Raw genomic sequence first — 15,763 nt, 5'->3', positions numbered from 1 at the left:
CTAGGAAGCCAGGCATACAAATAAAAGAAAGGAATACAAAAGACAAAAAGTAAGCAGAGACTTCAGCAGCTGCACACTGTGGGCAGAGGTAGACTTCACAGAATCAGTCTAGGCAAGTCACTAAACAAACAGCAGAATAAAAAATCCTAGGTGGGATCAGAATTCAGAGTTGCTACAATATATTATCTAAAATATCCAGTTTTCAACAAAAATTAAAACATATGCAAAGAAACAGAAAAATATGATCCATACACAGGGAAAAAAGCAGTCAATAAAAACTGCCTCTGAAAAGTTTTAGATATTGGAATTAGCAGAAAAAGACTTCAAAACTGCTATCATAAGTATATTCAAAGAATAAAAGGGAACCATATTCAAAGAAAGTATGATAACAATGATTCAATAAAAAGACAGAGATTGCAAAAAAGAAGCAGATGGAATTTTGGAGTTGAAAATTACAATAACTGAAATGAAGACTTCACTAAAGGGTCTCAACAGAAGATTTCAGCTAACAGAAGAATCAATGAATTCAAAATAGAGCAATAGAAATTGTCCAATCTGAAAAAAAGAAAAAGAATGAAGAAAAATTAACAAAGCTTCAAAGACTTGTCACTATCAAGCATACTAACATACATGTAATTAGAGTCTCACAAGAAGAGGAGAAAGAAAAGGAGGCATAAAAAATTCCTGAAGAAATAATGACTGAACATTTCCCAAACTTGATGAAAAACATTAATCTACACATCCAAGAAACTCAAAAAATTTATCTTGTGTAAGATAAACACAAACATATCAATCCCTAGACACATCATAGTCAAATTGTTGAAATCAAAGGCAAAGAGAAAATCTTGAATGCAGTAAGAGAAAACCAATTCATTGAATACAAGAGAACCACAATAAGATTAATAGCAGACTACTCATCAAAAATGAGGGGAGGCCAGAAGATAGTGGAATTATATATTCAAAATGCTGAAAGAAAAAAAATCTGTCAAACAAGAACTCTACATCTAGCAAAACTGTATTTCAAAAATGAATGCGAAATAAAAACATTCCTGGATAAACAAAGATTGAGAGAATTTATTGTCAGCAGACCTTCCTTACAAGAAATACTAAAGGAAGTCTCTCATACAGGCTAAAAGGAAATGATGTCATATGGTAATGCAAATCCTCACCAAGAAGTAAAGGTCAGCAATAAAGAGAATCATATAGATAAATATAAAAGACAGTGGAAGAATAAATTTTTTTTTTTGGAAGAATAAATTTTTATCTTTTCTTCTCTTAAATGATTTAAAAGACAACTACATAAAACAATAAATATAAAACTGTATTTTTTGGCCTATAAAATATAAAGATGTAATATATTTTATAATAGCGCAAAGGAGTAAAGAATGGAGCTATATTGGAGCAAGGTAATGACAACAGATTGTAACTCAAAGCCATGGTAAGAAATAAAGAGCATTAGAATGGCAAACATGTGAGTTAATATAGAAGATTCTATAAATAAACTTTTTCTTTGTGTATAATATGCATGTTAACATATTTTTCAAAAGCGTTTGAGAGTAAGTTGCAGTAATCAGAAATCTTCACTCCAAAATATTTCAGCATCTATCTCCTAGGAATAAGGACATTCTTTTATATAAGCACAGTGCTTTAATCAAATTCAGCAAATTTGACATTGATATAGCACTATTATCTAATATACATAGAGAACCATCTGATTCTTTTTTACAAATATGAGCCATTCCATTGAATGGATGTAGAATAATTTATTTAACCAGTTCTCTATTGATGAACATTTGGGTTAATTCCAATCTTTTCTTTTACAAATAATTTTTCAATCATGAACCATGTACATACATCATTTATACATGAATAAGCACTTTGTAGCCAAGATTACCCTTCATGGGAGTTGGATCAATTTATACCATCTATCAAAATTACTATACAGTCCATATTCAAACACTGCTGCTGTCCCAGTACTGCCCTTAATAGCAACAGTAGGCTAAATTCCTGGAAGTGAAATTGCTGGATCAAAAGCTATAGTATTTGTACTAATGTAAAAAAAAAATCATCAAGATATATTCTTAAGATGAAAAACAATGGACAGAATGGAGTGTGAGAATGCTACTATTTGCATTAAAATGCAGACTATATAGCTATATTTTCTTGAATATCTAGAAATTTTTCTGGAAGGATATGGGTGGTTGGAAAAGAGCAAACAGGAGACAGAGGTACAAAAAAGATTTTTCATTGTACATCTTTTTTGGAGGAGGAGGAGGAGGAGGAATTGGGGGTAGGGTTTGAAGCTAGAAGGGCCCTCAATTGGATAAGTCACTGTGCTTATCAGAGCCTCAGTTTCCCCACCCATGAACATTAGAAAAGGAAAGCAAAATATAGAACACTTCATGAACTTGCATGTCATCCCTCTGCAGGGAACATGCTAATCTTTTCTTTATCTTTCCAATCTTAGTACATATGCTGCTGAAGTGGACTCTGTGTACCTTTTTAGAATTATGATTTTGAAATATAAATATATATTCCTATAAAATTAATGAAATTTGAATTCAAAATATGACTTATACATGGGGCTGGCCCAGTGACACAGCAGTTAAATTTGCACGTTATGCTTCAGAGGCCTGGGGTTTGCCAGTTTGGATCCTGGGTGCAGACCTACGCACCGCTTGTCAAGCCATGCTGTGGTAGGCATATAAAGTAGAGGAAGATGGCACAGATATTAGCTCAGGGCCAGTCTTCCTCAGCAAAAAGAGGAGGATTGGTGGCAGATGTTAGCTCAGGGCTAATCTTCCTCAAAAAGAAATGTATTAAAAAAATATGAGTTATACAGTAGATTAGGTAGAGTTGAAGAAAGACTTCAAAAACTGAAAGAAATTACTGGGATTCAGGGAAATGAGATGAAAAATGTAAAAGAGAATATAAGAAACATGCAAGATAAAGTAGGAAGTCTAAAATACCTATAATTGGGGTTTCAGAGGAAAAATAGGGACAATGGAGAAGAGGCAACATTTGAATACATAATAGCTTAGATTTTTCTAGAAATGTTGAAAGACACTGGTCTTCAAATTCAGGAAACCCAGTGAATCCCAAGATAAATAAAAAGGAAAAAATTACAGGACAATCTCTCTCAGAAACATAGATCAAAAAACAAATTCAAAACAAAATATGAGCAAAACAAATCTAATATTTTATAAAAAGGATACCGCTCATGATGAAGTTGAGTTTACTTCAGGAATGCAAGGTTGGTTTAGCGTTCAAAAATCAATCAATGAACTTCTTCACGTTAACAGGATGAAGGAGAAAAAGCATACGATCATAAAATGTTTCAATAAATTCAATATCCATTCATGATTAAAAAATAACACTTAGCGAAGTAGGAATATCAGAAAATGCCCTCAATCTAATGAATGGTATCTACAAAAATCTACTGCAAACCACAATATAATGGTGAAATGTTGGAAGCTTTCCATCTGAGATCAGGAATAAGACAAGGATACCTGTTATCACTACTATTCAACAATGTCCTGAACTTCCTAGCCCAACCAGTGACCTAAGAAAAAGTAAGTGAAAGATATAAGTGTTATAAAAGAAGAAACAAAGTTATTATTAGCATTTGCATGTGATATGATTGTACAGGAAGAAAATGCAAAATAATCTACAGTTCAGAAAAGCTAGATACAAAATTAAAATAGAAAATGAATTTAATTTTATACAACAAAAAAGTTATTAAAATAAAATACCACTGACAGTAACACAAAAAATAATGAATACATTAATAAGAGATACACAAGGCTTCACTAAAAACCATAAAACATTATAGACAGAAATCAAATAAGATCTACATAAATGGAAAGATATTTTCTGTTCACGAATTGGAAACTCAACATTGTAAGGATGTCAAATCTTCACAAATTGATCTATAGATACAATGCAACCCTCCTCAAATTCCAAATATTTTTGTATATGTATGTCTGGAATCTGACCGGCTGACTTTAAAATTGGCCTACAATGGGCATGGCACTCTTAAAGAACAAGTGGGAGGACTTCCTCTACTGGATATCAAGACAGAAAAGTACAATAATTCCAACAGTGTGGCATTGGTGCAGGCTGGAACAGGGGGCCCAACGGGAGAGAAAGCAGAGCTGAGACGCAGACCCCCACCTACACAGACAGTTCATTTATGACAGAGGGAGCACTGGAGGACCTTGGGAACCTGACAACCTTTCCAGTCAAGGGTTCCTGGTCACTGGATAGAGATCCACATGGACAGTAATGAACCTTGACCCCACTCTGCCACCACACACAAACATTGATTCCAGGTGGACCTCAATGGGGAAGGCAGAGCAATTGATTTGACCTGTTCCCTCTGCTTTATCAGATCATTTTGCTTCTGTCTACCACTGCTGTTTGGCTCTCTGTTTCATGGTCAAAACCCATATTTTAATGAGTTTTAGCCTTTGTTTGCCTTCGTGTAAAAGAACACAACCTAATTGTTTTATGTCTGTCTTGAAATTTTAAATTATTTCAACTTTTTTGTTCTTCAATTTGAGACTTTTAATTCATTTTCATATTCTATTATTCTACTGGTTTTATTCATTTCACTTTCCAAAATCTGCTTACCTCCTCTCTCAGTTTTCCCTTTTTGTCCACTGTTCACACATGTTAGCACATTAAGACCTTTGTGTAATCAGCATATATTCAGTTCATGGAGGTTGTCAGAAGGAAGTAACACATGTAATGGTGACATCACTAGGGACATTGGGGGGGGGTCTTTGCCAGAGTGACTTAGTTCCTCAGTCAGAATGAGAGATGTATACAAATTGAAATGAGTTTGCATTCCTCAAGCTTCCATTATTCCTTTAAAACATGGCTTTATCAGTAGCAGTGTCGGAGTGATTATACTTGGATAGAGAGAGCAAGAGAGAGAGAGAAAGAAAGCAAGGCAACCTCATGAGAATAAACGGCTTTACAGTTAGAATTTGGAAAGAACATGTCAGCTGGGATAATGAATGATGCTGACTCCAAGCAAACACCAGGACTTTAGTCTCAGGTGGGGAGCCCACCACATGGGCAGGGGCATGGCTAAGGGACTAGGGCTCTGACTTCTTTCAGCATTTACAGGGACCCAAGTATCTCCTGGTGACCAGATTCAAAGGAGAGGGTGGACCCTGGGAGCAGGAGAGTTCCTAGCATTCAGGCTATGTGCTTCCACCAAGGGCCTGGCCCCACTGGGATACTGAACCAGCTTGAGCAAGGGACACTGAGCCACATCCTCACATGAACGCAAGGAGGGGAGAGGAGCCAAGCTTCTCTCTGGACCCGAATGTTAACATCCAAAGCTTACCTTTCCAGGTTCTCATGTGATCTAAACCAGAGAGGGAGATTCTTCTTGGTACCATAGCGCTGTCTGCCTTTTTGACGTTGCTGTGCCCACTCCATAGGAGCTGCTCCTCTTGGCGCCGTTCAGAGAGATGGCTTGGCTTAGGGGGTCGGGGAGGTGGTGTGTTGGACATAATGTCTACTTCTTTTACCCCATAGGACAAGGAACCTTGGTTTTTATCTACCTGAATGGTGGAATTTAAGGAAGTTTGCAGCAATGGTGAAGAAAAGTGGTCCCTGGATGGCCCATTAATATCTCTACTCCAGATTAGGGCAGCCTGAGCCCTCGTGGAAGGCACCTCCTGAGATCCATTCCCAAGGCGTGAGGGGTGGACCAAGTTACTAGAGGGCAGCGGCTGCAGACAGTCGACAAAAACATCATCGAATGAAGTCTGTTCCAATGAGCGGTCTGAGTTTGACCAGCTATCACATCTGGTGGGTAGACTGAGGGAAGAAAAGCATGTAAATTTGACTGAAATGTAGCAAGTCCCTGGCAGCCATAGCTGGTACCACAGCAACACTACCACTATACCCTTTGCAGAAGTCTGAAGAAGAAAGTCATCCTTCCACCATAAAAACCCATGTTGGCCTCACTCCCATCCCTTTAATAGTACCTTTTATTTTACTTGTATAGCCACGTTCTCTCTACAACTCTGTTACACCAACCCCTTGAGACAGGAAAAAATAGTTTGTTGACTTTTTTCATACTATAAAAGTCAGATGCATATGAAAATGCAAGGTTAGAAATGAAAGCCACAATGCTGAAATATATGACTCATTTTGTTTAGTATATTGCGTGCTTCAACCTTCACAGTGGTTAATAGTGATCTGTCCCCACCTTGGCAGCAGCGGAAGAGAAGTGAAGGCAGATACGCCCACTAGAAGATGCTATGGCTAAATGGACTGATTTGGTCAAGCACACCGAGCATATCTCAGTGACAGACCCCGCGAGAGGAGGCAGTGTGGGTTCTGTAAACAGAGGGGAGCCAGCTCAGAGACAGTCGTGCACAGAAGCATACCTGGCATGGTGCAGTCTTCCAGTCTCACAGTTGGACAGAATCAGATAATCAGGAAGGAAGAGAAACTCTGACTCACTTCTGGTTTCCTCAGTGGCTATGGTACTAGTGCTTGGGTCATCTCTTGGCAAGGAGGAGCTGACAGCATGGGCCATGTGAAGGGCGCTGGCCGACGACGGCTGGAGGGAGGAGGGCAGGTGAGAGAGGCTCTCCATGGAATCTGCTGGAGGAATAATTTCCCAGGTTAACACTCACTCACAATTTCTCAAACAGCATCTAAGAAGACAAATAGAAGATGCAAATCACAGCTGGTGTTTGTACTGATGGAGGAGACAATTTCCTCAAGCTATAAACAATGTCTGGGAAAGAAGGCCAATGTTCCAAGAGTGAAGTGTTGAATCAATTAAGAGTAAAAAAAAAATCAACAAAAAAAAAACAAGCATTCTTGGCCAAAATATCTGCAGTTAGAAAGTCTACACACAGCTTCTTTATGGCCCTCAGCCACAGCCCTGCATCACTGTTTATTCACTCAACAAATATACATATACACACACACATATATTTATGCATAACAAATATATGTCTATACTTACGTATGCATTTATGCATATATGTATGTATGCATATAGAGATACATATGTCTATTTATGTCTATATAGAATACCTACTATTGTAGCTATTATGTACCTGGAACTGTTCTAATTCTGCCTTTGCTGGAGTTTACAGCCCACCAGAGGAGACGGACGAGTAACACATAGATAAAGAATACTGTTAATGACACATAAGGAAAAGGAAGGAAAGAAACAGGGTGTTGTGATGGCTGGTAAAGCCCACATTTCTCATGGAACACAACATTCAGAAACTCCCAATGAATAGCCTGGTTTTATTTCTCCTTTGAACCAAGTCGGGAGGAGTTCAGGATTCCTGTATCATCTAGCTGTTGTGACCTTGGGCAAGTTAAATGCCTGCTGCAAGTTTCCTTCTCTGTAAAGTGGAGATGCTAACAGTACATATGCCACAGAGTCGGTCTGGGGATAAGGCAAGCTAATACGCAAAAGCATTTAACAGAGCTCCTGGTCAGAGTACTCAGGCATGATGTGTTGACCATCTGTGGTTGCTGGAGACAGAACCAAACACTGTATGTGAAAAGCCACAAGAAAGCACTTTGGACATGGTTCTCAGATGAAGAGAACTCTGTCCTTACTCTGCTCTTCCTAAAAACTGAGGGGGCCTACAGGGAACAAAAGAGGTCATGGGGGGTTTCTGGCTTCCTCCAACTTCACCCCAGGGCTTTCTGTTTTCTGCCTGGTACCTTACTCATTCTCATTCCTTTTCAGATATTGGGAAACATGTTATGTATTTATGTTTTAGGATAATTCTTGGATGAGGAAAGAAACAGAGGACACACATAACATGACACAGGAATACATATCTAGTTTGGGCTGAAGGTAGGGACTAAGGTGGTGAAGAGTGAGACGCAAGGCTGGAGAGTTGCTTGGGGAGGCTCTGCTTGTTTGCATAGTATTGGACTCTCGCCAGGACAGATTCACTGCAACTTTGCAACAAGTTTTGTAGTTTGTAGCAATGATAAAGAATTTCCCACCATTTCATTTCCTTTTATTTGTGTGCTCTCAAAGTTCAGCAATGTGACTGAGTAGCTTCACTTAATAAGCTTCCCTGGTGTATGAGAAGGAAAGGACTTTGTCCTTAGGAAGCGCTCTCTCAAGTGCCTGTCCTGGAGAGAGATGCAACTCTGACTCTCTACCACCACCTAGCGTTATAATGTGGATATTTCAGTGGCAGAGAACAAGCAGTAATGGTGGAAATGTTGAAGCAACTGTAGGCCATGGGATTTAGGGGTAAGATTTTTGTCTACTAAAGGAAATCAGATTCAAAGTCCCATAGTTTGAAGGTCAGGGCATGGTGCGATGATGCTAGAGTCTCAACAACAAAATTTGTGAAGGGGAGTGAATTGTCACCCTGGGTGCATTAACCCTGGTATATTAAAATGGGCAGTGTGTGTGTGTTTGTGTGTGCACGCGCACATGCGTGTGTGTACGTGTATGAAAGAGAGAGAGCAAGAGTGAGAGTGAGAGAGAAAGGAAGAGGGAGAAAGAGCCCCATGGGTCATTTGCTCCCACTGCCCAGAAACGGCCCAGAGCAAACTTAGGGTAATTTCCCTTGCAGGGACTTGAGCCAATTGGAGACATGAGGAATTCTTCCATGCCTATGACAAGTAGCCAAGTTCTGTCTTTCTGTCATCTAGTGCTGAACAACCCAATAGGCAACAGAAAAGCTGAAATTCCATGAATTTTTGAAAAATGGTGATATTTAATATTTCTAGAAAATCAGCAGCAGGATGCGTTCTCTGTGGCTGATGAGGGCAAGGGCACAGATCAGCCTTGAAGCCATTGAAGTCACCTGTAAATCTCCATGTGTGGCACATTCGGACCTGAAACCTCAAACCAGGTGAAAGGGAGCAATTTCTGGTACTGGACTTGGTGGGAACAGTTCTGATGTAAATTAGCCTGCCAAAACACCCTTGGGAGGCAGGAGTGGCACCTTGAACAGTTTTCCCATGCAGCATCCCGGGCCACCCCTTAGCACACAGCAGCTCCAACTCTGTTCTCACCTGCACCATCCTCCAGGTGGCTGAGGTTGCAGACCTGACTGATGCTGTGCACCCACACCTGCATTTCCTCCTCAGTCTTGGCCACTAGATAGAATGTACGAGAAGTAGTCTTGACAATGAACACAAAATTATTCTGAAATTCCTTGCGAACAAAGCCAGGGCCCGCATGCTTGCACACTGCACATTCGCTGAGGTCTATCACGCGGATGGGCTTGCTTGAGTGCTTGTTCCTGTAGTACTCCAAGACGTCGGGGTTGCCGCTCATGCGGCCGCGCCGCAGGACAAACCAGCGCTTGCGCCAGGCCTGCAGAGAGGCAATTCAACAAGGGGTTACTGGACCAATTGCTCTCGTTTCTCAGACTCTGCCAAGAACCTATTTCATGACAAGGACAGCAGAAAAGAAGTAAATCAGCCAATCTAACAGTGAAGCACAAAGTCCCTCCAGCTTTGGATTAAAGGACTAGTGCGCCATCTTCAAGTATGCCTTATTCAAGTATTTAAAGACTGGGCCATTATTGAGGAGTGTAGTAATGAGATTCACACCCAGAGGCCGAAGGACCAGAATTATGCAATTGTCACAATCGATGCAGCAAAGGCATGTGATACAAATTAATTTCTACTCGGGCCTTAAAAAAAAATCTTAGCAATGAAGAACAAGGAAGCTTCCTTACCGCTGTCTATCTTAATCCAAAAGCCAACATCATACATTAAAATCAGGTGCAAATCACAAGCGCCCGCCATTGTCGGTATCATTTAACGCTGTTATTTAACTTCTAGAGAACTGCTCAAGAAGAAAAGAAAAATCATCTACATTGGAGAAGAGAGAGGATTATCATTATCTGAAGTTGATATGACTGTCTTTCTATAAAACTCCCCAAGAGGGAGAGCTCTGGCGTCAAGGGATTTTTTTTTTAAAGATGGAAGACACTTAGGCATTCACCCTCTAAGTAACAGTGCTTCTCAACCAGGCATTGAGATGCCCTAGGGGGACTCTGAAAATAGGCGTGTTTTGCTTGTCATAAAGGCTGGTGGGTACAGGAATTGTCTGGCCTAAAGCTATCAGTGCTCTGTTGAGAAACACTATAACAATTGAAAGGAACTTTCCTTAGCACAATAGGAATCTTGGAAAGAGCCAAGTCTTGAACTAAGACTAAGCTTTGATCAGGCAAAGCTTAGTCCATGCTCAGAAAAGAAAGGAGGCACTGATGCTCCAAAGAAACCAGAACCAAGATATGGCAGGCTGCTTGGCACACTACTGGAGCTACCGAGGGGGAGCTTCTCGGCTCCCCACTCACCCTTGATCTAAAATGTTTGCTGCGGACAGTACCAAGGAGAGGTGTAAATCCAAACAGATAAAGGGATGACCTATCCCCTTGGGTATGAGGCCTGGGGAAAGAGGTCTTTGCAGTTGACCATAGCCCCGCCAGCCATTCGAAGGAGTCCTCAGTATCTGTAAACTTCCCTGTCATCTCCTGGCGCCAGGCAGAAGTGAGTGAGGACCTGCCTCAAGTTCCCTATCTTATGTTTAGGTGCCCTTTGCTCAGTGCATGCCACCCGGCCAGCCCCAATGGACAGCATACCCTTGCTTTCTGCTGTAGAGAACAGACACATGCACCAGGCTCACAGGCTGAAAGCAGGGCTTTCTTCCATCAGAGATGCTCGATGCTGCAGTTGGCAAATGCAAGTGGAGAGATTTATAGCTCTGTGGTTTGCTCTCCTATGCAGTGGCATGTGTGACAGCAGGAAGTGTGGGGTTCTGCCAGGAGGCATGGTGACCACTGGGACAGGAAGTCTTTTGTATCTCTAGCTTCATTTATGCCTGACACATTTATAAGCCCACCAGCTTTGACCAAGAGGCCAGGGGAAAAGGAAAAGCCACCGTTTGGAGCATTCTCAACTCCCTCCCTGCCCGAAGAACATGAGATCTGAGGCAGCAGAGAATCTGATAAAGCACTGAAGAGGGAGAGGCCAACTGTCACAAATGACCTACAATTATGCCTGAGAATAAAAAGCCCTTTTTTTTCTGAGAGAAGTATCAGCATGTTTGTGTGCTCATGAGAGTGATCCAGGAGGGAGAGGAGAATTAATGATTCAATAAATTCCTGTTGCAAAAACATGGTATGGAATAGGGTGCAGCCACTAACCATGAGAGAAGGAGCTCAAGTGTCACTTTGGGGTTTGGGGTGTGGGAGGTGGGAAACTCAGGCTTCTGAAAGTGCCTGAGGCAATGGAACATAAGGCCTAGTACCAGCATTCCCTGAGCCAGAGTGGACCCAGGGCAGGGGCCGGGGGAATGAGAGAATGCCATGTGGGCCTGCCTAGGAAAGCTTTCATGGGGAGCCTGGGGGACCCCAAACTTTCAAAAGGCACTTTGGTAGGGAAATGTGAAGAGGAACTTTGTTGTACTTCCCAAAAATGATTCTAAAAGAGGAAGTTAAATTGAGTGCAGAAACAAGTTTCAAGTTAACTGCTATTAGTTTTATGGAAACAAATTTCTTATCCTTAAATAACAGTGTTGGGGAAAGAAGTAACACCGAGTCACCGTGCATCCTGCCAGATGGTAGAGATAGAGAAGGGGGTTAGAGCTGGTCCCTAAGAGAGATTGCTATCCAGCTGGGATGGGGAGGGAGGTAGGTTTCAACCCCAGGCAAGGAGCGTGCTAGTAGAGGAGTCAACCGGGAGCAGTAGGAGTGCAAGGAAGAGAATGATGTGGACAAGTCTGGGTTTCACTCATTCGTTCAACAATGATCTGTTGATAGCCTACTAATATGCTGGACACCATGCAGACACTGGGGAAACAGAGGTGAACAAGCTGCAGGTCCTGCCATTCACAGTCTCGTGAGCAGCAGGAAAGTGGGTAGATGGATAAACAGACAACTGCGGTCAGCAAGACAAGTGCTATGATAAGGGAAAGCCAAAATGCTATAAGAACACATAAGAGAGACATCTCTATCAGATCGGTGGGTCTGGGGAAGCTTCCAGGAGGAAGTGATGGCTAAGCTGAGACTGAAGAAGGGCTGAGGAAGCAGCATGTGCAAAGGCATCAAGATGAAAGAGGCACGAAGCTTTGGGTAAGTGCATGTAGATCAGCAGAACTGGAAGGCAGGCATGAGAGCAGAAACAGAAAAGAATAGTCACCCAGGAACTTGAATAGGATATAGCGTAATCTTCCTGATAAATCATGCAAACTCACCAGCATGCCCTCCCTTAGAGTTTTAAATCCCTACCTAAAAGTGGCGATTATGCAAAAGCAGAAATGACGTATTCTTGGAGTTCCTTGCTAAGTAGGTGGAAGAGGAGACCATGTAAGTCCTGTCCCACCAGGCTTATAGGCTTCTGAAAATGGGAGATATGTGACCAAGACCTCCGAAAGCAGTCAGCCAGCACCAAAGTTTACAGTGAAACAGTGCCAAAGAAAGTTATCAAAGATGACTAGGGTCATGTCAAAAGGACTCAGAAGCCAATCTGGACAAAGCCACTGGACAAAGATGGAAGAATTTGAGCTTTAATAAATATAATAATTACAGTGGCTTGAGATTCATCAAATGTGTTTATATCCATGAGTTCATCACGATATTAAAAAAGAAAAAAAGAATTTGTCACCCTCAAAGGATACGAAGGAACCACTTCATTTTCTTGCACACCGGTAAGCAAGGGGGAAGAATCAAGCATCATTCTGGACAAAACAAACGTTGGAATTAGAGTCTCACCATTTCGCTGTCCCCAGTAAATTAGCAGGGACTGTAGAGGTATTAAGCACCAAGAGTTGCTAAGTCAGGAAGAGAAGACATTCTGTGCCTTCGATAGGCTGGCAGGAGGGTGCAATCAGCAAAAGCCAGATTGTGGGAAATTCTGCAGCTCAAAGGCCCAGATGCTTCAACAGATAAATGATGAGAAAAAGAAAGGACAGAAGAGGGGATGTAGGGATTGAATGAGACTTAAAAGGTAATAAAAATGTTTTAAATGTGCTAGACTAAATTATAGTGCCTAGGGGATGCTCATTTGAGTGATAAGAACATAAAAAAACGCAAAGATTTCTATACATGTCAGGACAGTAGTTACTTATGGGGAAAAGGAGGACATTGTGATTGAGATAAGGCAGATGGGGGCAAAGTTATTTTTTTATTTTTCAACTGGTGGGTGGTTACAAGGGGGCTTACCTAATAATAATTCATTAGGCCATACAATTGTTTTATGTGGTTTGATATATTTGTTTTCTTTTAGGATAAAAAGGATTTTAAAATAATTCCTCTGTACAGGACATCTTCATGGATTCCTTCAATAAACGGTTACTGAATACCCACTATGTGTCAGGCTCTCTGCACGAAAGGCAGAAGGGTGCTGGTCTGGTAGGGCATTGGTAAGCTCACAAAGGCATGCAGAACAGAGCTTCTGTCTCTTCTTATTGGGGAGATGTTTACATTTTACAAAGCAGGATTGCTGGCTTCCATGGTTGGGCTGGACTCCACCTTCTCCCCTTGGGCCTCCTTCTGCTGGGCAGGTCATGAGCAGCTTGGGAAGCCAAGATAGAAAAGGATGAGGCCAACAGTTCAGGATAGACTGTGAAGATGAGCGTGTCTTGGGCCAAGAGGATCTAGAAAGCAGAATCACTGTGCCAACAAGTATCCACAATGATGACTCAGAGAAATAGAGTGCAAAAAAGGGGCAGGTGAACTGAAAGTCAGGAGACCTGTGTTTGAATTCTGATTCTACTTCTGACTTTCTGGGTGACCCTGAGCAATTAACTCTACTGCTGCGAATGTCAGTCCTGCCACCTGTAAGTAGAGATAATAAACCTTGTCCCATCTCCCTTATGGCATAATTGCAGTGAACCAATGAAAAATGGACAGCAAAACATTATTAACTTGCAATTAACATAAAATGACAATGGGAGCATTAGCCCCCAGGGCACAAGACACCACTTTCCCTGGAGAAAATGCTTTTCCCATCTGGAGCCCATGTTCCACCACTGTACACTGATGGGCTCTGAGGGCTTTTCCAGCTCTGACCATCAAAAGATCCATTTCTCATCAGTCTTTCCTGCCACAGCCACCAAGCTGACTCATTGCCACCCCACCAGTGTCATCTCCAACAACAAAAACCTGCAACATCCTGTAACTTTGTGGAAAAGTGTTTGTGCTCATTTCTAGAATCTAAGGGAGGCTAAAACGACCACAGTCCTGCTCATTTTGATGGAATTGTTAGAGGAACCATTGAATCTCATCCTTCTGAGAGTAAAAGCTATGTGTTGCTCTTCTCTTAAACCAACATGCTGATTTCACAGTTTACAAACACCTCCTAGTTTATTTCTTGATAGAGAGTGACCCACTAGGTGAAATAAAGGGGCAAGCACCTGCAAGGCCGAGGTGGGTGCTGTACAATGGCAGGTTTGGAAAATTGCCACCACTTTAGTATCTAGGGAAGAGGGATTCAGACTTGTGTCCCCGCTAAATTCATGTGTGGAAGTCCTACCCTCCAGGACCTCAGAATGTGATTGCATTTGGAGACAGGGTCTTTACTAAGTTAAATGAGGTCATTAGAGTGGGCCCCAATACAATATGACTGGTGTCCTTATAAAAAGGAAACATTTGGACCCAGATATGCATAGAAGGAAGACATTGTGAAGAGACAGATGGAGAAGACAGCCATCAACAAGCCAAGGAGAGAGGGCTGGAACACACCCTTTCTTCATAGCCCTCAGAAGGAACCAACCCTGCCTACACCTTGATCTCAGACCTCTAGCCTCTGGAACTGTGAGACAACAAATTTCTATTTAAGCCATTCAGTTTGTGGTACTTGGGTACAGCCCCAGCAAAATACTACATTCCCCAACCATTCTTGTGCATCTAAGTCACTGGGGAGAACTTCCACTTCTGGCAACATTGGTGTACCTGGCACTGAACTTGCTCCCTACCCATAAAACCAACTAGAAAACAAGACCAAATATATGGTACCAGAGAGGAGGGAGCTGTGTAAAGAAGAGCTCCAGAAATTGACATAGAAACTCCCCCATGAGGCTCTGGCTGAATACTAATGTATGTTATTATTCATGCATAGGGCGGAACCCCATGAGGTGAATCCAAAAACAGCTACCAGAGATGCACAAACTAAATAGCTATCAGAGCTCACACATGGTTGGGAGATGCCCGAGTTCTGACCAGCTAGAGTGGAGAAACCTGGAACATTCAGTAGAGACTCTATAAAAGCCACACCTTAGAGTTAAGAGTATAGGTACTCTAGACCTGCCCTAAGAAAGCTTAAAAAGAAGGCTTGGAATGATCAAGCTGATCTTCAAGTTACTGAACTGCCTGCCAAAACAAAGTTTAACACTTTTTGAGGGAAGATAGAAAAATCCAGACAGTCAACAATATAATATTTACAATGTAAAGCATCCAAGTACTAAAAATGCAAAGAAGCAGTAAACTGTGGCTCATAATCAGGAGAAAAATCAGTCAGTATACAGACACTTAAAAGTGACAGAGATGATGGAATAAGTAGACAAGAATTTTAAAGCAGCTATTATAATGTTTCAGATTTAAAGGAAAACATGTAAATAATGAGGAGAGAAATGGAAGATACAGACAAGAACAAAACGGAACCTGTGGAGGTAAAAAATATAACATCTGAAGTGCAAAATTCACTGGATGGGCATAATAACATACTAGACACTGAAGAAGTGATCAGTGAACCTGAAGTACAGAAAGAAACAGCTGTGGGAGAAATG

General features: G+C 41.4%; 1 protein-coding gene and 1 non-coding gene across 3 annotated transcripts in view; both read right to left on the bottom strand.

The window, feature by feature from the left end:
* Positions 1–15,763, bottom strand: part of GAB3 (GRB2 associated binding protein 3) — an 84,703-nt gene that overhangs the window by 37,127 nt on the left and 31,813 nt on the right. The window contains exons 2-4 of one of the 2 annotated variants that reach the window (XM_046672747.1): positions 9,040–9,343; positions 6,411–6,630; positions 5,357–5,835 (exon numbers count right to left, since the gene is read on the bottom strand). In XM_046672747.1, coding sequence (XP_046528703.1) covers positions 5,357–5,835; positions 6,411–6,630; positions 9,040–9,343 — 1,003 coding nt within the window. The remainder of the gene's footprint in view (positions 1–5,356; positions 5,836–6,410; positions 6,631–9,039; positions 9,344–15,763) is intronic. The other variant, XM_046672748.1, reaches the window with a different exon arrangement.
* On the bottom strand, positions 2,385–2,489 carry LOC124246218 (U6 spliceosomal RNA). The gene has a single exon (XR_006890427.1). It is a non-coding gene; the product is annotated as a U6 spliceosomal RNA (small nuclear RNA).

This window comes from Equus quagga, chromosome 10 (genome assembly GCF_021613505.1).
Source record: "Equus quagga isolate Etosha38 chromosome 10, UCLA_HA_Equagga_1.0, whole genome shotgun sequence".
NCBI lineage: Eukaryota > Metazoa > Chordata > Mammalia > Perissodactyla > Equidae > Equus > Equus quagga.
This window is presented reverse-complemented; position numbering and strand designations above follow the sequence as displayed.